We start from the raw sequence: 23,875 nt of genomic DNA, 5'->3' as shown, positions 1-23,875 counted from the left end.
TGTTATCAGGAGTAAATCCTGACACATAAACCCTTTGCATATAAAACATTCACTAAATACCTACTGATCTCAGGATAAAATAAAAACTGATCAAAATCTGACCCTCATCATCTGACCCTTGTTTATTTTCCAGTTTCATTTCTTACTGTTTGCTATCTTTAGTCCATGCTCCAGAAATAAGAATTACTTGCAGTCCTCTGACTTCATCATTCTGCTTTTCTCTCTCTTATCTACCCTCTCATATAGATTTTCCACTTTTTCTGGATGTTTCCTATCCCCCTTTCCCTGACCTTCTCCATTTTGCCCACGGAGTTCCAGCTTGAGAATCATTTTGTCCAGGAATCCTCCCTTTGTGGGCTAGTCAGATGAGCCTGCAAGTTATTGGTCACGTACCATGTGCTTACGCATCCTCGTGCCTTTCACACTGTTTCACAGTCTCTTCCACTGAACTGAGGGTCAGAGAGTGATGAGTTCATGGTGAGCCCTACCAGCTGTGGTTCTGTGGAGACTGACTTGGTGGCTCTGCCATCTTCTCCAACACACGCTCTCATTCAATTCAGTGTATTTCCCAGAAGGCTCCATAGAGAACTAGATTGACTGTAGGCACTGGGTACAAAAACCTAAGACTTTATGATGACAAAGTAGAATATACTGCCCTTTAGCTGCAGGGACAGTGTCCGTACAAGCCCCAATCAAAAAGTATTTCATGTGGAGGGAACATGATTTTCTGGCTTGTATATATCTGGTTTGTCACGGACTTATTAGCATATTCTGTCTTCACATTTTTCAAACTCTGCTAACACAATCCTGGAAGGTTCTCTGGATGAGGGTCAGGCATTTAAAGTCAGAGCTTGGAACCATTCTTGCTCTGTGCAAGCATCTTTCTTGGTCACAGTTCATCTTAAGGATTGACCTTGGCTGAGTCAGATTTGAGAGGGATTTGAGAAGTGACCATTGAATGAGAATATATGGGGTCACTACCTCCAATAATTGATTTTAAAAAAACCACAAAAAACAACCAGCAGATGTTAAACAACAGCTATCTTTTGTTACCTGAGGGAAATCGTACACTTTCCTTTTTGTTTCTAGGATTCAGACTCATAAACTATAGAGTTTGCAAATAGATCTGATTTTTATGTAATATTTTGTGGCTTTAAGTAATTTAAATCAACTAAACCTATTGATGTTTCATTTTTTTAAATAAAAGAGTAAAAGGAAGAAGAAACAATTACTGATTAACTATGGACTTACTTTTTCCTCATGTTTAACTTTTTTTCCAAATATACCTTTGCTTATGGCCATGCTTGTTCTTTATTTTCATGAATTATCAATATTCAGTCAGTAAACAATCCAGCTAAGTTGTAAAAATTCACATTGGTCCCATCCATACTTTGTTGTTCAGTCGCTAGGTCGTGTCTGACTCTTTGTAACCCCATGGACTGCAGCATGCCAGGCTTCCCTGTCCTTCACTGTCTCCTGGAGTTTGGTCAGAGTCATGTTCATTGAGTTCATGATGTCATCCAATCATCTCATCCTCTGTCGTCCCCTTCTCCTTCTGTCCTCAGTGTTGCCCAATATCAGGCTCTTAACTGTTTTTTTTTTTTTGAAATCTAGCTCTACCATTTTAAATTTCTTTTAATTTCCAACAATGGTCATATTTTCCTATGGTTCATGCATGCATTCAACAAAGGCTTTTTGAATAACTAATATATGAAAGACACATTCTTAGATACGGGACATATAGCAGTGAACAGGACAAAACAAATCCCTACCTTCATAGAACATACATTCTGATTTAAATAAAATATATGTAAGATATATTTCATGTTGGATAATTGTAAATGTAAGGACTAAGTATTATTTAATAGTAAAGCAGGGGCATGACAAAAGTGTTGGATGAGCAGACGCAATTTTAGACATGAGGACTTACTCAGCAATTTGGAGGTTGATGTTTTTAAAAGTTGTGAATGAAATTGGTCTCAAATTTCCCTTTTGTTTGCATTTGAATAACAGATTTGCAAATAAGTCAATACTTTACACAAGATAATAAAAGAGCTGTTATATCTGTTTCAGGGGAAAAAACACTCCTTTATCACTCTTTGAAGATACTTATAATTCATACGCCATATTCATCTGAAGGGAACTTGCTTTAAATATTCTAAATGGTATTATTTTAATCACCAGCGAAGTGTGATTACATCATGCACTTTGATGTAACTACCTACACGGGGCTTGGGGCTTCCCAGGTGGCAGCTAGTGGTAAGGAACCCGCCTGCCAATGCAGGTTAGACATAAGAGATGCTAGTTCTATCCCTGAGTCAGGAAGATCCCCTGGAGGAGGGCACGGGAATGCACTCCAAGATTCCCATGCCAGGAGAATCCCATGGCCAGAGGAGCCTAACAGGCTGCAGCCATAGGGTCGCACAGAGTCAGATACGACTGAAGCAAGCATATGGGGCTTTCCAGATGACTCAGTGGTAACGAATCTGCCTGCCAATGCAGGAGATGTGTGTTTGATCCCTGGGTTGGGAAAAGTCCCTGGAGAAGGAAATGGCAGCCCACTCCAGTGTTCTTGCCTGGGAAATCTCATGGACAGAGGAGCCTGCGGGTTACTGTCCATGGGGTCACAAAGAGTCAGACATGATTAGTGACTGAGCACACACGCACAACTATGTGTGTGCAAAAAACTGTGCTCATATCTCTTAGAATACCAGTCTTATTAGTGACGTTTCACTGTGTTGCATCTCAGCTTGCTTTAGCTGCAAACTGAAATTTAGGCACAAACAAGGGAGGATAAGAACACAGCAAGGAACCTAAATATGAATTTCAGATTATTTAGAGTTGAGCTAAATACACACAACAGAAACTCAACGACATGGATGTGAAGAAAATGAAAACATTTCCAAAGGTATTTATTGAGAAAAAGTAAAGATGTACATATTTTTACAAGCTTTTAATATTAATTTACATTTCTTTAAATTATGTAGGCCCCAATAATCTATATTTTACTAATACATAACAGAAACCCTCTTCTTTGTTAGATTTCCATATGCTATCATAGTTGGGAGTCAAAATGCAACTTTGGCTCAAGACGCTTATTTGTTTTTAAAAGAAATACTAAATGCCATATTCACTGAGAATGTAGGCTTATCATAAACAAATGTGCATTAAAAAAAAAAAACCCAAAACCTCCATACTGCAGCATGCTGTTGACACTATTTTGAATCAGTTCACCAGAGACTAAAGAAGAAAACATTTTTAGAGTGTTATATCTACTGTTCGTGTGCAAACTGCATGATACTAAAATATTCTTTTTGCCTCTGAATTTGATTTACAAATCTTTGCAGGGCATAGTAACTTAATCTCGTCTATGACATTACTACAGTCAGGCCACCTGTTTTACTACTTTTCAGGTGCAACACGAGGTGGTTACCTATCTTGGTGATAGCCCAAGTTTGTACATGTAGGAACCAAAAACCCATGTCTGAGACAGAACATTTTTCAAATTGGTTTATAATAAGGCACAATCTTCTAAATGTCAACAGAATGTGGAAACTGCCATAGGTGGTGTTTTTTGTTTGTTGGTTGGTTGATTTTATGTTTTTCAGGTAAGAAAGGAAGAGGCTCCTGAGTTCCTAAGTGGGGGAGAGAAACATTCTAGTTTGAGCATGCTCAAAATTACAAAACAAACTCTGATGTAGGCTCACTGGCCTGCACCATGGCGGGGTCAGCCGAGTAGTTGTCCAACAACCCAGCATTTAGGTTTTAGGTTGGCAGTCTCTTCTGGACATATCATTATCAGAGAAGAGGTTTGTAAGAAACAGCACTGCTGATGCAGTCAGCGACCCTTCTCTTTGCCCTGTAGAGCAATGTTCCTTTCTGTACCTGCAGGGTTAGCAATGTAAGAAGTCTTGCTTGTTCAATATGAAAAAGAGTGAAAGCTTTTGATATAATGCCAAAATTCTATTAAAGAACCTGGCCATATAGTAAAGATAATTTTGATTTGTTCACAGTAATAAACATTTAAGGTTTTAATGCACAAAATAGAATTATGTATTGATAATCAATGCAGCTCTTAATTTTTTAAACTACCATTTTCAAGCTAAAGGTCAATAGAAATGTAAGATTTATTATGTATTTGTCCTTAATCTGTCTGCAACAGTACTTGGTTGCAGAAGTAGCCATAAGTTACAGAATTTAAAGATTAAGGGGTATATGTGATGAAACCACAATGTTAATTAATATCTGCAGAACATGATTTCAGTCTCTTTTTGCCTGATACAAACAAGACCTTAGCGTACAATAAAAAAATACAGGTTTATAGCTTGAAAAACAAAATCACACTTCCATAGTGAATGTTGTGATCAATGTACAAAGCACCAATCTTTTGGGAGCCATGGAAGCCTCAGATGATGAATTATCAAGGACCAGCTTCTGGTTAGGAGCTCAGGCTAGTAGCTGGATGGCAGGTTCCACATTGTGACACTTTAAACACAGAACTGCCAGTGTAGACACCATTAAAACACTCTGTTGAAGTCTTAAATTTCCACAAGGGAAATCAGGTCATACAAAATGACAGGAGAACCTGTATCGCGTTCCTAACATGGGTTACACACCAAGAAGAAGAAGGAAAAAAAAAAAAAAAACATGCAAACACGACGATGACAGGCTCTCCTTGCAATGAATGAAATCCATTGTGCAGTAATGGTACAGGCAGAAACTAAGATATACAGGTCTGTAATGGACAGAAACTGGATGGATGTGTTAAGACAGAGAACCAGATACCGTTCCACTGTTTAATTTTAGTTATGCTGCCAAGATTCGGCTCATTTGTAAATTTATTTTATTATGATAGGCTAGGAAAAATTTTTATTGATTCTCTTCTCTCCTTAGAAACTGTCTGGGGAATTTGCCTTCCACTACTGGTGATATTTCATTTATGCAATGGCATTGGGAATAAATGCACTTAGCTTTATTTTAAGCCCTGTTCATTCACCCAATGTGAATTTTAAGCCATGTTCATGCATAGTCTAAGAAAGTTTGGGTGATATTTGCCTATGATTTTCATCTGAATATCTTCTTCTACACAACTTATACGTATCAAAAAGTCAAACTCCAAATTGTACAGGTCATCATGAATATGGCTTTTAGTTTTCTTCAGTAAAACTGTAGAAAGGGTACTCGAGGCTTCAACATACATTTCACTTTCTAAGTAAAGGTCCCACAGTCTTTCCCAAACCTTCTGCTTCTGGTTGAATGCATAAATAGTTGCCTCATACAATTATTGGAATTATTAAGAGCCCAAATAAAACACAAGCTTTCCTTTATTATTATTATGATTTTCTTATTGCAACAAATGCTCAGTTTCTTGCTGAGGCATTATTCAGCTCTGATAGCTTGAATTTTAAATTTGGTCATCTGAAAAACGATCACAAAGGTTTTTGTTTTTCATTATCTACAGAGATTTTAACCAAAGTTACATTGTAACACACAAACGCTGTCTTGTCTTTAAGGCACAACACATCAGTATGAACATTCTGTTTGCCAAACTTAAAAAAACAGACATGATTAGATTCCCCTTTCCCCTCCCAAAGCCCTCCCCAACAAATGAAGGAAAAATTGCATCCACTTTCAAAGTCAGCTGCTAATAAAGTCACAGTAAATTATTTTCATCAATAATTTACACAAATTACAGGTCTAAATAGGATTGTCCTTACACAGTCTGAGTGCATTCCAATTCAGATTTTCTGGGCTAGGTAGGTTAAAGTCAGATTCAAACCTCAGGGCTAAGAAGATCTCCCATTTTGAGGAATGTTGTTGAACCTTGTCAGACGGAGCCTGTGTTGGTGCTTTGCCAGGGTGAGTTCTTTGCTAAAGTTAATTCCAGTTAGGACTCCTTCGGTGGGTACCAGCAACCTCCACAGAATTTTTGTTTTTAAACCATTAAAGTGTTGTAAATATAAGACCATAGAGCTTCCTTTCTGTAGCACTAAAGTTTAATTCCATTCAGCAATCTGAATTCTTCATTCTGGAATTCTCATTCCAAATATGATTTCATCCTTTAAGACAATTTATATGTGTAAAGCCAGAGGCATTGAATCACACATAAAAATTCAGTGTACTTGAAATTAAAAAAAAAAGAAAACAAAACAAAAACGGATCTCCAGCTAGAGAACAGTTACAAATACTCTAATTCCAGTGCTTGATGTAGAGCCAAGAGGTCTGAGTGACTTGATATCCTCCAAAAGGGCATATTGTGCTGTGTGGTTAAAAGAAGGCGGGATGGGAGAGAGAAGGGGGAGGGATGGAGAGAGATCATAACTGTTATCTCCGTGAAGCAGCGGTCCACACAAGGATGGGCAGTTCACCCAAGTTCAAGGGAGGGAGTTGAAAGGAGGAATGATCATATTTGAAGGCTTGGTAGCATCGATGTGGTACTGTCAAAATACTAGAGAAATAGATCTGAACTGAATTTTAATGACAATAAAAGAAAGTAATGAGGCTTCTTAATCAAATGAATATTCATTTTGGAAAGTACCATTACTAATATCAGCATCCAGAAATGCAAGCTGAGCTTCTGTGTGGCTGGAGGAGAACAAATTTTACCTACGTCCCTCCTTAAGGTCTATCTCTCAGTTAGAAATAAAGTGAAAAAATGATAAGCTTCCTAAATCCAAGGCTTATTGTCTCTTTGAGAGGAAGAGGGTGAATTCCTTCCTACATAAGAAATAACTTGAAACTGGACTGTGTAAGATACGAAAAAATTGTGGGCATGATCAAGTTTCTTACTTGTCTGGAACAAATAATAACAAGTCAGCAGAGTTGGCCTGATTCATTTCCTTGGTATAGGACGGAGGGAAAGCACACGTTCAAGGTGGGAGATATCACTCCCCGAAGGGGACAAAGATGAGTTCTTGTGGGGAAAACATTCTTAAATATTACAATGGTTTGTGGCTCTCCAAAGGTATACCAGTATACAGTATGAAAAGTGAAAGTGAAGTCACTCAGCCGTGTCTGACTGTTTGTGACCCCATGGACTGTAGCCCACCAGGCTCCTCAGTCCATGAAATTTTCCAGGCAAGAGTACTGGAGTGGGCTCTGCCATTTCCTTCTCCAGGGGATCTTCCCAACCCAGGGATCAAACCCAGGTCTCCTGCACTGCAGGCAGATGCTTTACTGTCTGAGCCACCAGGGAAACCCAGTATACGATATATGTGTGGTATTAAAATTACATAAAGGATTGCAATTAAGAAAAAAATATCTAAAAGTACTTCATCATGGATGATTTAATGAAAAAAAGGAATACTGCACTACAGCAACGAACAAAGCCAAAACTTAATTTATAACTTCAGGCTGATGACATCTTATAGAATATATATTCATGTGTATAACAGAAATATATGTAGTATACATATAACATGGTAAAGACACTTTATTATAAAAAGTAGTAATTAAAACAATAATCACTATTGTTATATAGTTTTTACTGTCCAATATGGTAGCCATTAGTCCAATGTGGCTATTGAGTGAATATTTGAAAGGTGGCAAGTCCAGTTCAAAATACATACTGAACTTCAAAGCCTTAGAACTTTTAAAAAATGTAAATATCACATGAATAGCTTTTATACTTATTAGGTATTTAGACAATAATATTTTGAGTATATGGGTATATTAAAGTATATTACCAGAATTAATTCTAGTGGGCTTCCCAGGGGGTGCTAGTGGTAAAGAACCCACCTGCCAATGCAGGAGACATAAGAGACATGGGTTCGATTCCTGCATTGGGAAGATCCACTGGAGGAGGGCACGAGAACCCACCCCAGTATTCTCACCTGGAGAAGCCCATGGACAGAGGAGCCTGGTGGGGTATGATCCATAGGGTCACACAGAGTCAGACACGACTGAAGCGATTTAGCAGCAGCAGCAGAATTAATTCTGTTTTTTTTTTTTTTAACTTTTTTTTTTAAATGCAGCTCCCACAAAATTTAAAATGACAAATATGGGTCATACCACATGTTTCTATAGGGGAGTTCAGTTGTAAACTTTGAAATTCTTACATTTACAAAAAAAACAACAACAACCCTATACTTTTGGGTCAAATTAAAGCATGAAATTCACCTAGAAGTAATTTTTTAAAAAAATTCAGCTCAGATCTATTTGTAGTAACAAAATAGTACTTTATATTTTTGCACATGCGATTACAGCTACATCCCAAGAAAAGCATGCATTCTGGATACTAGAGAAACCAGCCACCTGTATTTCAAAACAGAATTATAAGCCTTCACCATCACCAAAACTGTACCGACATACACAACCATTTGGAAATAGCATTCTAAAGGTTCTCATCCATTGGAGTCATGCCTTTTTCCCCCGAAGTTGTAGGTTTAAAGCTGAAGGTGCAACAACTGGTATACCAAATCTAGTTTTCATGCTATGTGTAAGTGGGGTAGACTTTATAAGTTTTAATTTTCAAAGGCTATAAACTATTTTGGAAAAGTGAATTTTATCAGCCCTGACCTAGATATGCGTGAATTTCACATAGGTTAAAAGATATGTAAAATGCTTGCCATGGTGGCTGCATTGGCTGTTCTTTGTTAGGTGTAATTACGGCGTTAATATGAAAAATTAAAACAACAGGGACTCAGGGCACTGACAAACTCCAGAGGATATTTCAACTGTGTGTGACCCAAAGGATTTCAAGCGGTTGTTGGCTGGGAAATTCTATTTCTTGAGGCTGCATCCCTGACCTCATAGAGAACGTCCATGGGGCCAGTGTGCTGTCTTGGGTCATTGACACCGCTAATTAGGACCGAGGAGGGGAGGGACTCTGTGGGAGGCTGAGACTAAAGCAACTCTCTTAATGTTATGGGAAATCATGGAGTATTTCAAGTATGGTTTCCAGAGTGTCACCAAACCTTCTAAAGTGGAAGTTCTTTCTTTTTTCTCCATTTTGCTTGATTTGAATTGATTACAATCATAAATCATTTCTTTTAACTTTCTAATATCACTATAAACTTTTCTAGGACACTGTTTATATTAGGTTTTCGGGGGAGGGGCGGAGGTGATGGTGGCATGGGGAGAGAAATCAGATAAACACTCAAGCACATGCAAGTGTTTAGTTAAGGTTTTTTAAGATGATGCTATGAAATCTCTTCAGGAGAATAAGGATAATATTTTTTCCTATGGAAAACAATATACGCTGATATGTCATTGTTTAACAATATTAATTCATCATTTTGCTCTGTTTTATAAATTACATCACTTTAATCCTTTCTAGATGACATTTCGCTATCAATCAGTGAAGAAAGCAGTAGATCTCAATGTTGTGTTAACTTACAGTCTGGTATCTGGGGCCAAGCCAATGATATCATTCCCCTCTTGATGCTGGACCAACCATTTAAGGTTTTTTAACTTCCTTGATTTCTCTAGAAATGTGGGCCAGATGAAAAGGCTGATTTAAATACCTAGGGTCTATGAGATCTTCTGAATATATTCAAAGCCAGCTGCTTGGCTTCACAAAAGTACCAAGGATTTACCAGAAAGGTAACACTCTTCTAGAAGATGTATATGAAAGGTACATTGCCTTCAAGTCTCTACAATAAGTTGGCACCAAAGGATTTGAATATTATATCCCATTCCAACAGCATTTATTAAATTCTCTGGCAACAGTTTTTTCTTCAGCTATTAAAGCTATCATCAGCATTTATCATCATGGGGCACAATTGATACTCGGCACTCACAGCACATATGGCACAGAGGCTGGATGGGAAAAGGGTAAGAACTGAGCCACTCACATGGTTTTCTATGGAGCTCATTAAGTATCTTTAAACTTGTTGAATTTCATATGTTCAAAATGGTTATTTTTGCCCCATCTTTCTTATATCTGTGTGTATTACACACACACACACACACACACACACATAAGCATACACACAGATAAATATAACTAAATGTTCCTATATTTCCTGTGAAGTTTCAGGCAAAAAAAAAAAATGCTAGACTCCAAATGGTTTATTTGAATGTAAGTATTGACCTTCTCATGCTCTTACTGTTTTGCATCTATAAATTTAAATCATTTGTCAAGCTGCCATTGGGCCAAACTACAGGAATGCAAACAAAAAAGCTTGCATTTAGAAGTATCACACCAACATTGTTTGAAACAGGTTACCTTTTTTGCTGCCTGTTCTTCTTCTACACCATCCCCAATTACAACATATACTACTTTTCTGCCAAACCTTTGCATTATTCGTTCAAAGCAACTTTCTTTTCCTGGAAGATAAACAAGATAAAGTTCAGAGTGAAGTTACCTGGTTAGCGGCATGCTCCTCATCTCGGCCATCTCCAATCACAACATAAGTTATGTTAGTGCCAAATCTGGACACTATACGCTCAAAACAGCTTTCCTTGCCTGAAAAACAATGCACTGCTTATTCTTCCAGCCATTGGAATCATTAACTTAAAGATTCATAAAGTGTTAAGTTACTTTCTCTTGAACATATATCACTTAAACTAGCTTGCAAACTCTGGGTTATGAAATCAACAAATATGGTTGAATATTCTAAATTTTTACTTGAGACTGATTATTAAACAAATGTATTCCACACTCCAAAAAATGTCAGAAAGGTTAGGCATCTGACCCAAAGAAACATGTTCATATCTTTCATTCTACCTAAAGAATACAGGAACAACGTTACAAGCAACTATTCCTGTTTACATTTATTTGTATAACTATGCATCGATTTTATCTAGTTTGTCTTCAGTAGTACAGACAAATCAGCTAAAAATACTACTGTGAAATACTGAAGGTTCACCTAGAATGAAAGAGGAAATACTAAGATATGGGTTTACTGTGATAAAACAACTCCTTTCTTCAAGTGGCTGGAAACTAGTTTGCTCAGATTAATTGTACTAAGGGTGCTGTCTGGGCCACAGTACTGGAGACACTAGCATCCTCTGACTGCACCATGGGAACAACATCATGATTTCTACAGGTTCTTTGTTTTTAAAACACTAGCATTATGCTCTGAATTTCTTTCTCAGTATGTTCATGCAGTCATGGCTACCTCTGCATTTTTTTTTCTTACTCTGATAGTTCAGAACTCCAAAAAATACTGACTTAGAGGGAAAAATAATTTTTTTTTCAGATTAGATATAAGGAACAACTTAGTTTTATTTAATAAGAAAGACTATTGACCTTACTAGAGGAGATGTTTACATCTGTGTAAAACTAATTTATCAAAAAGCAAAATCAGGTTCCATGTAGTACTCTTGCTAGCATAAATATACACATTTATATATAAATGAATGGTGTATGATGTCAATACCTTTAGACTATGAAATTTTTGCAACTTGTTTTATGTCCTTCTCTCTTGAATTATGTTCCAATGTCTCTGAGTTTATAGTCTATGGGAACTTGAATAGAATTTGTATCCTACTATTGTATGAAAAATTGTATAAATCTTAATTATGTTGAATTGGCTCATGCATGGTACTTTTCAGGTCTACTATATCCTTTTACTTGTCTGTATATTCATGCTATCAATTTTTGAGTGTTTTATATTAAAATTCCAATTAAGACATCTTAATTCAACTACTTTAAGAAGTTATAACATATAGAACTATTAATATATGTCACTTTGTTTTGTATTTTCCAAGTCTCCTGTAAATGTTTTCATAATTTAAAAAATAAAAAAGAGAAAAAATGATTGGATTAAAATAAATGTTAAGAAGCAAACAAACAACAAAAAAATGAATGGGATTGGTATTAGAGCTCTGAACTGCAATCCTCAGGACAACCAGGAATTTATGAAAGCTTGGCCCTCTTTAACTATACTCCCCAAACAGCTGCAGCTGGGGGCTCTTTCTGCCTGTGCCAATATCAGAACTGTGCAAGGCCCAGGGAGGTTATTTTTGGTCGGGGATTTTAGGATTCTGAACTCTTGTCAAGCTGCCAAAGCCCAAGTTTGTTGACCTTCAAGGCACATTATACAACTCATCTATTTCCCCAGGCATTTCCTTGACAGACAACAGAAAACAGGAGTTGTTTTCTTTTAACTCTTTCAAGATGGCAGAAGTTGATGAGGTTTTGTTTCTGAAAGTTTATTAGAAGTCTCAGCGCCTGTGAAAGGCACTTAAAGTCAAAGATGGCTCCATAGATAGCTGTGATCTAAATAAACAAGGTGGTAGTTCTTTGATTGCTACCAAACTTTTTGGGAAATGTGTATTTTCAGCCATTCGCATGCTACAAATGTTCCAAATGGGTTTCCTGATTCATGAAACTTTTTCTCTCTTGAATTAAGGATACTAGTTTAATTCATCTGATACTCCTATATGATGCTAAAATGGTATTTTTATATTAGATCTAGATTACTGCATATGCAAGATATAATACCACATACGTTTATTAAAATATTAAACTCTATGGCTAAAGATACTATATGTTATTTAAATAGCATGTGCCATAATGAATACAAATAAATAATATAAATGTATATATAAAGAGTCAGATACAGAGTTCAAAATTTCTTAGGCAACAGCTTTCATAAAATTTACACATGCTTAAACAGTTGCAGAGAACTTTGTTACCTGAGCTCTGCCAAATTTGTTTGATATTCTAATAGCCAAATGGATGAGAGAGGGAATCATGGGAAGACACACATTAAGAAAATCCCCCAAACACAGATCTGAACATACTTCACACAGTTAGAAATAATCCTCTTACCTATTTTAGTTGCACTGTAAATATTCTCAATGGGAAAAGCACCTCCTAAACTATAGAGTAGAACCTTCGCGAGCGCTGGGATCAGCTGGGTTGTTGTTACCAAGACATTTACGCAGTTACTCCTAAGATGGGGAGGAAATTGGCATATTTGTTTTCTAAAGTAACGTCTACTAGTGCAGATTTTAAATTATCACTGTAATCTTTCAATTCGATAATAAACACCCCCTGATAGGCCAACCTTACAATGTTCAACGGTTGTTCACGGTGCCTATCACTTAGTAAGTACAATGCCAGATGCTGGGAATAGATCCCAAAATGCAGTGAAGGAAAATATGCACACATTTGCTCTGATACATAATTCAGCAATGACTGGTATAAACGTCTGCTTTCCTGATGTATTTTGTGAAATTTACCAATAAGGTGAGGATGTGGATAATGTCACAAATTTCATGACAAATTTCAAAACCATCATTGTATAATGACTTCTTTTCCCCCTTCCTTTCCTTGTTATTCATGTATTTGTTTACTTACATACATTTATGTTTCATATGCATACACTTATTTATCTCATATACCCATGTGTTTAAAAATAATTTATATATAATATACTTTGGGTAACACAGATAATCTAAACAATAGCATAATAACATTTGTTTCTGATTATCTAGGAGACTTCTTTAAAAATAATGAAAGCACCTTCTACTGTATTTTACACTCGATTTCAGACTGCAGTCCTCACATCCCAGCCTCCTTGATCTTTGGTCTTTAGGTCACCGTCACAGAGATCACAAGGCAGCAAATTCCATCTTAAAACAGCTTTAACTGTAGACAATTCTTCCTCCATGGAGCCAGAAGCTCCCTTCCTAGGATTCCTACTCATTGGGACCAACTCTCTCCTTCACAGATGGAGAGAGAAATGTAACTTGTTTCCAGCTCAACATCTCAAGCAGTCGACATCGGTAACCTTGTCCCACTCATGACTCTTCCTCAGACTAAACTCCTTGGTTTCTTCCTCTGATTGTTCCTTTTATGTAGTTTCCATGGCCTAAACACTTCTGGCCACTTTGTTGGACACAAGGTGCTTCAAACATGTCACAGTCCCTGTTGGAATGAGGTGCCCAGAACTGAGCAATGTTCTCTGTTCTGCTTGCTTAGCCTGACCCGGGAACTCTACTGCCCCTCCCTTACCACTGAGCCTCCCTGCTTCCAGTGCAGCGGCTCATCATAACATGCGGTTCAAAGTCTCGAATAGGGTTGGGGGCACATCTGTCTACTTCTGTGTTCTGAATGCTAGACTCTCCTTTTACTTTGTCAAGGTTTCTCTGAATCTTGATTCTACCAGTCCAAATATTAGCTCTTTTCTGAATTTTGTTTTGCTAAGCATACTTGCTAAGCATAATTCTATTTATTCCTCCACACATTTGCTAAGCATAATTTTATTTATTCTTCCAACTCAGAAATAAAACTGAGGAATAGGATAGAACAAAGATTCTTCCCCACCCTATTTAGCTATCATGTTCCAGATTTATATTATTTTATTCATTAGTATTTATGGCACATGGTATGCAACTCATTATGTCTATTCAATTCTATTATCTATACTAACAAAAGTCAGCATTTCGTTGTTCTGTTCAAACAACACAAAGGTTTCAAGTTATTTAGGAGCTTTCTGTTGCTTTTTGGATGTGTTGAATTATGTACATTATCTATAATGGCCTAAAAGACTTAAAAGCATGCACAGATGATAAAAACAATGTATATTTTTGCCACCATCTTCTGTATTTTGCCACCAACAGAGTGCTTTTTAAAAAAAATTTGGAAGTCAAATGACATTCCCATGGGATTTATCAAGGGTTATGAGGCAAAAATGGATAAAAAGCAGCAGCCTCCATTCTCTATACCCCTTCCCACCACACACACACACACACACACACACACACAGAAGTATTAGGTCCCTTCAACCTCTAAAACAAGGCTGGGACTTAAAATATTTTGATACATGCTAGACTACTAGAAGGACATCTTCAATACAATTAATACAGAAACTGCAACAATGAGGCTTACCTCGTACTAATAATTGATAAAGATTTAAGTGCATTTGTTAGCCAGGAGTCTGTCAGACCTTCGATCTCAGCCCTCAGCTGCAGCCATGCATCTCTCTTGGCCGGGCCAAGAAGTCCTGCAACATGGAAAAGCAGGGCAGAGTTAAGAGATCAACGTTTTTCAGGGATGCCTCGCTTAGTCTCCCTTCTGTCTACTATGGATAATTTTTATTCCCATCTATATCAAAAATAGAGACATATCAACCCTGATCTTTCATGTCAGAATTGATTATCCATTCATTCATTCCACAAACATTTACTGAACAACTTCTACATGTAACAGTCTGGGTTAAAAACTAGGGATATAACAGTGAAGGGTGGGTCATAGTCTCTGCCTTCACTGATCCTAGAATCTGGCACGGTTGACGTTAGTCACCGGAGGGCCTCTGAACAACTCCCCTGCTCGGGTCCTACTCCGGTAGACTGACAGAATAGGTCTAGCAGGGGAAGTAAGGATTTACCAGCCTAGGGATATGAATCCCAAATATTGTGACTGTCAGAAAATGTTTACCTTCTTAAAAATTACAGCTATTACCACTTTGAAATAATAATGACATTACCACATGTAGCTTTAGAATTTTTTAGAATTTGTTTCTAATATTAATGCTGAAGCTATTAGAAATACTTTGCTTTGTAAAAAGAAGTTGAGAATTTGAAAATCCTAAAGCCTGTGACAGCTACAGATGATGGCTGAACATTACAATGGCATTAGGACAAGAAAAGAAGCAGTTAAACTAATTTTATAGAGAAAGCTTATGCTTTCATGATGAAACAAGAACATATAAATTGACTAAAAAATAAAGTTTCTTATTTAAATCCTATTTCAGAATACTGACTGCATATATATATAGGTGGATATTTAGGTAGATATTTTTAAAATCAAAATTTCTAGTTTCTATCAAATCTCATTTGTCTTTATTTCAATAAAGAGATGCTAACATATCACAAAATGGACTCATATCTCATTGTTTAAACTTTTTCAGCTATAAGGTTATTTACTAGCAAGCTTGTTAATTTTTATATAATTGTAATAATAATAAAGATTGAGGGCAGGAGAAGGGGACGGCAGAGGATGAGATGGTTGGATGGCATCACCAACTCAATGGATTTGGGTATACTCAATGAGTTTGCGTAAACTCTGGGAGTTGGTGATGAACAGGGAGGCCTCATGTGCTGCGGTTCATGGGGTCACAAAGAGTCGGACACAACTGAGCGACTGACTTGAATAATACTCTTTAAGAGGGAAATAATAACATGCTTTAATGAGAAAAGTTAATTCAGATTTCCCAAAGGGATATTTATTTTAAAGTTGAACTTATTACCCTCAGTTGCTTTTAAACAGAGTATCTATTTATTTGGTTTTGCAAAAAATGTCTTACATAGAATGTTAGAGTGAATTAGGAAACATGATTCTGAGTTGTCTGCCTAAACCGCTGGGCAAGTCAACAGACTGCAAGAGCCTGGTTCTCACTTGGAAATGAAGAACATCCATACCTAAGCTTCATTTTGGTTTTAACATTATTATTATCCATGGTTTTACATGTTTTCATTCTCCTGTAGTTACAGAGCATCTACTGAACGTCTTATGTGCTTCAAGCTAGCTAGGCACTGGATACAAGGCCAACAGACACAGAGTCCACCCTCATGATGTGTATGGTGTAATATACACCATACATGAAAATTTTATTTATTATATTGTATTCTATGACATATATGTGAACATACACATGTAGAGCATTCACAAATATATTTAACTGTCTTCTTCAATTTTAGATTCTGATTTATACTCCTCAATCATCTCTCTTTTTGTTTAACAAGTGAAACAAACAAAAAGCCCTAGGAGAAGAACCTTAAATGACCTCATAACTAATCCCTAGGATTTGCCCACCCTAGGATTTTGGTGACCTAAAACTGATCCTAATAATAGAGATCATTAAGGCTTATTATACCAAGAAGCACATCTAGGATCTTAGTTTTGATATCACAAGTTTTGATATTACCTGTAATTTATGAATGAGTATAAAATGGTTTAGTTACTACCCACAGAACATTTGAACTCTTAAAAACCATGATATACATGGCAAAGATAAATTGACAGATAATATGCAATTTTTGAAAGGATAAAGTTAGTCGATGTCTTTGGAACAACATCAAGCACTGCTTGTGCTTATTTCTGATAGGATTCCAGAAAGGTAATGCCTGCTAACAACTCTGCTTCAATGACTGGGGCTCTTGTCTTTAGATAGGTCTTCTTTCCATGGCTTCCATCAGGTCCTCTGTCTGGTTTTCACTGGGAGTGTCCCAGCTGAAGAAGGGTCAAACAAATGTCCTGCTATATATCTTGACCAAACACCTGGGCACAAAGAATTCCCCAGTCATCTGACAGTGCTGTACACTTCACTGTGCAGTCAGATTTTTTCCCACCAACTCCAAGAAACTAAAAATTCTGGCTTACTCTCATCCATCATGAGTCCTTGGTAATTTATTTTACAGAAGGATCATCCTTAATACGAAACTTGAAACTGTAGGTCAAACTGTACATCTCTCTGCAGTACCTTTATTAAATGTTAAGCCACACGTACCTCCCACGTTGTTCTTGTAGGTGTTGTATAATTCTTTCACTCTTCTGTAACGAAAAGCCAACTTCCTCATCCAGTCAACCCCTCCTCTTACACCTGTTGGCAAACAAAGGTTTGCACTACTTGCAGCTGCATGGAAGCCATCAGTTGCAAAACTGTAGGTACTGCAACACCCAAAATACATTAAAAAGAAATAAAAGAAATAATTACATGTGCAAAACTTCACAGCTGAATTTCTGTAGGAAAGAGCATACTGAAAGGCGTGGCTTACCTTAAGTCCTGCCCATTGTCATCAGAGGAAACATCATCTATGTGAACTTGATCACACTCCTGTTAAAAACATTGGAAGAGTTGTTTTTCAAAGGATGCTAGTCACCATGTTTGAAGCTGTTTCCATCTTTCCACTTGATCAGGCTATGGCCAGAAGAGGGCAGCATTTGCCCACCCTTCCCGCCCTCTCATGCTGGGAAATGGCACTATTTCCAACCTATAAAATCTAAACCCAGACGAGGGCCTTAAAGCCTGAAGACAGAGGGCACCTGGGTTTCTTTAGAAGAAATGAATAATAAATTTTAATCTTAAAATGACTGATAAAGAAGTTTCTTTTGAATCTTTACAATCACCATTATGTTATGTTAGTCGCTTAGTCATGTCCGACTCTTTGCTACCCCAAAAATAATATTGGTGATCACTTCCAGTCATTTCTGTTATGCACACATAAATATGAAAGCAAAGCTAATCTGAAGATACTCAAAACTTATTTGGGCTGGACACCCCAGTGGTGTTCCCTGGTAGCTCAGTCAGTAAAGAATCTGCCTGCAGTGCAGGAGACCCAGGTTTGATCCCTGGATCTGGAAGATCCACTGGAGAAGGAAATAGCAAACCACTCCAGTATCCTTGCCTGGAAAATCCCATGAACAGAGGAGCCTGGTGGGCTGCAGTCTATGGGATTGAAAAGAGTCAGATACAACTGAGTGACTAAGACTAACCCCAGTGGTTACTATTATGTATTATTTGTTGAACAGCAACAGAGGGGCTTGATGATTACGGTGTTCTGTGAGATTTCTATGACTTCCTGTTTTTTTGCAGGGTGAATGATACCATGAAAGAACCATGGTGATATTAGTTTAAAAGTCCTGGTCTTTCAATACAGCAAAAAGCTGATAACCATAGAAGCTGGTGGGTTTTTTCTTTTTCTTTTTATAGCTTGTTTTTAAATCTTTAAGCTGAAAAGAATACTGCAAGTAAAAGGGAAATAATGAAGATTTACCATCGTCAATGTGCTACAAATTCAGAGGAAAACAGACTTTAGGTTTATACATCAAATGGCAACTTTTTGGAAAAAGAATTCAATTCTTCTTTGTTGTTCTAAGACTCTTTTTCTATCTTCAAATAATCTGGAAAGCTCCACTGAAGCAGTACATGATATGAAGGTGGAATCTGGCTAAGGCATTTCAACACTGAGAATCTATTAATACTTTGGGGTGGCTCAGACGGTAAAGAGTCTACCTGCAGTGCCAGAGACCTGGGTTCGATCCTGGGTTGGGAAGATCCTCTGGAGAAGGAAACAGCAACCCACTCCACTATTCTTGCCTGCAAAATCCCATGGACAGAGGAGGCTGGAAGGCTACAGTCCATGGGGTCGCAAACAGTCAGACATGACTGAGTGACTTCACTGTCACTTTTCACTTTCAGAATAAGTATGGTTTTGTCTTCCAGACCTCATTTTTTTCTCATCAAATTATTCTAGCCAAACTCACAAAGACTGACTATATATATATTAAGTGCTTATCTTTCAAAATCAACTCTAAAAAATCATTACATTTGAAGATAAGATGCCATACTAAAGACTTTTCAGCTACTATTTATAATTATTATAGGACTTGGAAGTATCTGACAGTGAAACATTTAATATCTCATTTCCAGCTTTCTACCCTTGAGTATATTAGAACCTGCTTCATTGTGAGGATAAATTAGCTGGCTCAGGCTTCTTTTAAAATATGAAACAGTGAGTACCTCAATCAATACAATTTTAGTAGATAATTTGAAAATCCAGGTAAATTAATCTTAAAGATTCACATGAGGAACATAAATTATGGGTTTAACTTTTTAATAAATACATTCACAGATAAGGGAGGGCCTTAAAAGTTAATCTGACTGGAAGCTCCCTGAGGGGGCTATTTGGGTCACCTGGATAAACCTACATTTAAAGCATAATCTGGCACAAAGCAATCACTCAACAATTCTTGGTTGACTAAACAGTAGAAGTCTACTGCTGCTGCTGCTAAGTTGCTTCAGTCGTGTCCAACTCTGTGCGACCCCACAGACGGCAGCCCACCAGGCTCCCCTGTCCCTGGGATTCTCCAGGCAAGAACACTGGAGTGGGTTGCCATTTCCTTCTCCAATGCATGAAAGTAAAAAGTGAAAGTGAAGTCGCTCAGTCATGTCCGACTCTTAGCGACCCCATGGACTTCAGCCCACCAGGCTCCTTCATCCACGGGATTTTCCACAAATTTAATTCAAGACAGAATTACCACAATCATTCAAATGTTCTGACATAAGTTTATGGTGATATAAAATATTCTAAATATTTTATAGAATATAAATGTCATAAAATATGTAGATGGTAAGGGCTGTAAGAAGATATATCAAGAGTGAAGGAAAGGGCAAAAGAACAGAATGTAGGCTGAGGCTGCAGGACAGGCATTTTTAACAGGTTCTTTCCCAGTTTGACTGAGTATTGGTTGAAAGGGGCACAGCTCAAACTTTAACCCAAGAAGGCATTAGGTTTCCAGAAAATTCTCAGGGAAAAGCATTATACCAACCATAATAGCTGTTAGATTGAGCTCTAAAGGAAAGGGTGAGATGTAACTGGTAAGTATGAAAGTTGGAAATGAAAGTTCTTCCAGAATACTGAGGTAGCAAAGCAGTTCTAGATGACAAGAATTATTTCTTGAGTTGGTGACATTCCTGTTAAGTATGAAGACCAAATTAAACCACCAGTGAAATGGAATCATGCAAAGTTGCTCATTCCACCGAGGTTCTGAAATCTTTCATCATGTAAACAATTTCCACAATTTTACCATAAGCTAACTATATTAAAAATCAGGGTTCTTATGAATTACATTGGTAATTGTAAGTCATTTCTTTATCTAATACTCTCTCATCTAATTTTTAGAGAAATTCCTCTGACATTTCAAGTATTAACTCACATGATTAATTTGTACATTTTGCCCTCAAATTTATTTTTTACTCTTGAGGACATCAGTATATCAAACTTACTGGACCGTGAGTTCCATATTTGAAGTTATGTTTGAGGTTTTTCCAAATGGAACTTTTCTTTAAATTTATGCCTAGTTAACTATGCTTGTTGACTCTGGACCTGTGCCTGAGGATTACAGTCCAGTGAAAGAAACTTGAACTTCAATCACTTACATTTTTAGAAAAATCTAAATAATTGTTCTTCAATTAGCATTCACTCAGAGGAACTTTACAAGAATTATTTTGACTAAAACCTAAAATACTAAAAAGAGTTTCATGCTTTGGCTTTAACAAACTTTAATGTAAGAACGCGAGCATCTGGAATAATTCTGGCACTAATCTTAAATTCTTTAATTTTAGAAGGTCTTAGAAGGTGACCGCAAAGTTGTCACTGATCTTTATCAGTTATAATCCATAGCAGTCTTCTCTCACTTTTGTAAGCCCAAACTCCTTGATGCCTTCTCTTCTGGAAGTTATTTTAACTGAAATAACATATTATTTAAATGGAGAGCATCCACTTCTTAGGGGCAGCAGAGTGAGCATCTGCCGTCTCCACAGTTGGAAAGGATGTAGTGAAGTTTCTTTTAAGAGGATTTAAATTTGCATCTTTCAAGGAATTATGTGAGAGCAGCTGTTACTACACATGTTGCAGTTTCTATTGAAGGGTTTGTCTCACATAGATTTTTAGGTTAAAAAAAGGAGTCCCCAGAGATTAAATGCACACGGGGGAAAAAACATAATAAGCAAAACATGGAGTTATTCTCTTAAGGAATTCTCTTTAATTCTCTTTAACATACTTCATGTCATTAGAAGCAGACAAAGAGTAATACCAGTCATGAAGCTCATGCCAAGGTTTGCTTGTAAGAGGTTTACTGAAATGAAAACCTGGGAGAAAGTAAAGTTTCAAAATCAGATGCAGAAGGATAGTGGGTATGTATGTAACTGGACTGAATGATTTTGAAAACTATAGATTTTGTTAGTTTTAGTATTTGTTTATCTCACTTAAGTTAGTGTAAGCCTTTGAGTTTGCTCGGGCCACTTGGATGTGTGTGAACGTGTGTGTGTTTCTTGTCTGAGAACTCAATCAATTTATATACAGAGACAAAATTATTTCTTTGATTCAGTAAGTTATTGTTGGATATTAAGTTTTAGTGGTTGAGTTGAATGGAATTTTTATCACATTCTAAAGCACAACTAAAAAGCTATAATCAGAGAAGAGAAAGTTAATACCAACCAATATTTTCTCATTTACTATTTCTACCAGAGATCCTGCTGGGTATTTTAAAGATATAGTTTATACAGTATCTAATCCAAAATAAAAATTCTTAAAGCAGGAGAGCCAACCATATGTTTATGATACGCCAATATTCATGTCAAAATTGCTAAAGGTATATTTAAATTCATCATACACTACTTTCAAATTCTCACTTTAGTGTTCTATTAGAAGTTGGGTGGTAAATTTATTCCATCTGGCTTCAAAAGTACCACTAAGAAACCTAAAGGGTCATTTATTCCATTTATGTCTAGTAAAAAATAATAATTGAAATGAAATAAAGCTATAAACTTGGGTAAAATCACATTAAACTTCTTTTGTGTGTGTGTGTTTCACAGATTTGAGAGGAATAATAATTTTAATAATTCTTTTTCAGAATGAGACTCATCCACTTTACCCAACAGAAAAACCAGTAAGTTATATGTTATCATCATACATGTATAAAAAATTCAAGTTCCTAAAAGGTTAAAGTATGTTTTCTATTATCCTGTGTATAAAAAATCATTCTGTACACTAGACAGAAAGGTTAATTTATATCAGGTTTTAGAGAGGTGATTATTATTTCTTATTATCTAAAACTAGAAGACTTGCCCAAGAATACTGATCTTTCATACTGTCTATTAAAAAAAACAATAAAACCTCTCTAAACAGAATTTAAAATTTTATTATCCAGTAAAAACAGTGACTCAATGAAGAAAGAATAAGAAAGAAAATGCTATTACATGTATTTCCAGCCCATACATTTATGGGATATGCTGAACAACATATCTTTTACTTGAGATGCCTTAAAACTGGGTTTAAGACCTTGTCAATTAAAAAAAAAAAACTAACTTATTTAAGACACTGACTAACTTGGCTTATCTTCCTCTCAGTTGTCTGTTAATTTTAGCATGGTATGGGGACTGAGTACATGTTTTGGAGCCTGGTAGATTCCAAAGTTTCAAATCCCAATTCTACCACTTAGCAGGTAAACTTAGATGTGATTTTTATGTTGATGGACCTTACAGTATCTTCTCTACAAAAATTATGTGATAAACGTATTTATTACAAAAGGTTGGTAACTGATTAGTGGAAATGTCAAACACAAGGTGCAGATTCAGTAATAAAAATCCCCATCTTCATTCACTTTAATTTCATTGTGAAACCAGGAGACAAAAAATCAATTTGAATGCATCATTTTAAAAAGAGAAAGAAAAGTCTATTTCAGTCTAGTTGCACAAATCTCTTCCCAATGCCCATGCTGCTCAGTTATTTCACATTTTATCATCTAAATACGTAATGACTCAGACCGTTAGCACTCAGATCATATACCTTATTACAGTACTTATTCAGCTATCCTGAGGCTATTTTTCTTGGGTTCTTTCAGTTTGTTGTTACTGCTTTTACCTTCTCTTCATTTAAGGTTGGAAATGAAAAGATAAATTAGGAAAAGAGAGAAAATAAATGCAATCAAACCGGTCAGAAGTACTACATAAATAGTTCTCGCAAGGTTTTATCCAGAAGAGGAATAATAGGGAATGATAATGACTAGCATTAAGTTTCAGATTGTCTATAAAATTTAATGACCCATGACAGCACTAGGAGCACTGTGACTATTGTGCAGTCATTAACCTAAATTGCATCCTGGTTAATAATCTGGAAAAGCTAATGTTGATTCCAAAGATAAAATGAATTGTGGCTGAGACACTAAAAGGACCAGGAGCAGCAGATAGGGGTGTATTGTATGGGACAGCAAGGCAAGACCTCCTTTCTGAAGACACTTCTATTCTCAGTGTATGCCAGTAAATATATATCTTTCATGAACACAATTTAGCTTTTGTTTATTTTGCATACACAATGTCTCCCTTGACAGAAACTTTACTTTTCTCTTGAGCTAAATTTCTGTCTTTCCAGGTGTTTTTCAAGGTTATCTGCATATAACTAGAAAAGATATGAGTTT

The 23,875-nt window shown here is 36.5% G+C and overlaps 1 protein-coding gene across 39 annotated transcripts in view; it reads right to left on the bottom strand.

Moving 5' to 3' along the window:
- Nucleotides 1-2,882: 2,882 nt before the first annotated feature.
- The window catches only part of EYA4 (EYA transcriptional coactivator and phosphatase 4), a 365,637-nt gene continuing 344,644 nt past the window's right edge, over nt 2,883-23,875 (bottom strand). For 14 of the 39 annotated variants that reach the window (XM_060419658.1, XM_060419659.1, XM_060419668.1 and 11 more), the window contains 6 exons: nt 17,674-17,732; nt 17,406-17,566; nt 14,786-14,900; nt 12,722-12,843; nt 10,169-10,269; nt 2,883-6,259 (listed from right to left, as the gene is read on the bottom strand). In XM_060419658.1, coding sequence (XP_060275641.1) covers nt 6,179-6,259; nt 10,169-10,269; nt 12,722-12,843; nt 14,786-14,900; nt 17,406-17,566; nt 17,674-17,732 — 639 coding nt within the window. In that variant the 3' untranslated portion in view covers nt 2,883-6,178. Of the gene's footprint in view, nt 10,270-10,307; nt 10,409-12,721; nt 12,844-14,785; nt 14,901-17,405; nt 17,567-17,673; nt 17,733-23,875 lie in introns of all 39 variants that reach the window. The other 25 variants (XM_060419662.1, XM_060419670.1, XM_060419686.1 and 22 more) reach the window with 3 other exon arrangements.

The sequence above is a fragment of the Ovis aries genome, chromosome 8, assembly GCF_016772045.2.
Source record: "Ovis aries strain OAR_USU_Benz2616 breed Rambouillet chromosome 8, ARS-UI_Ramb_v3.0, whole genome shotgun sequence".
Lineage (NCBI taxonomy): Eukaryota > Metazoa > Chordata > Mammalia > Artiodactyla > Bovidae > Ovis > Ovis aries.
This window is presented reverse-complemented; position numbering and strand designations above follow the sequence as displayed.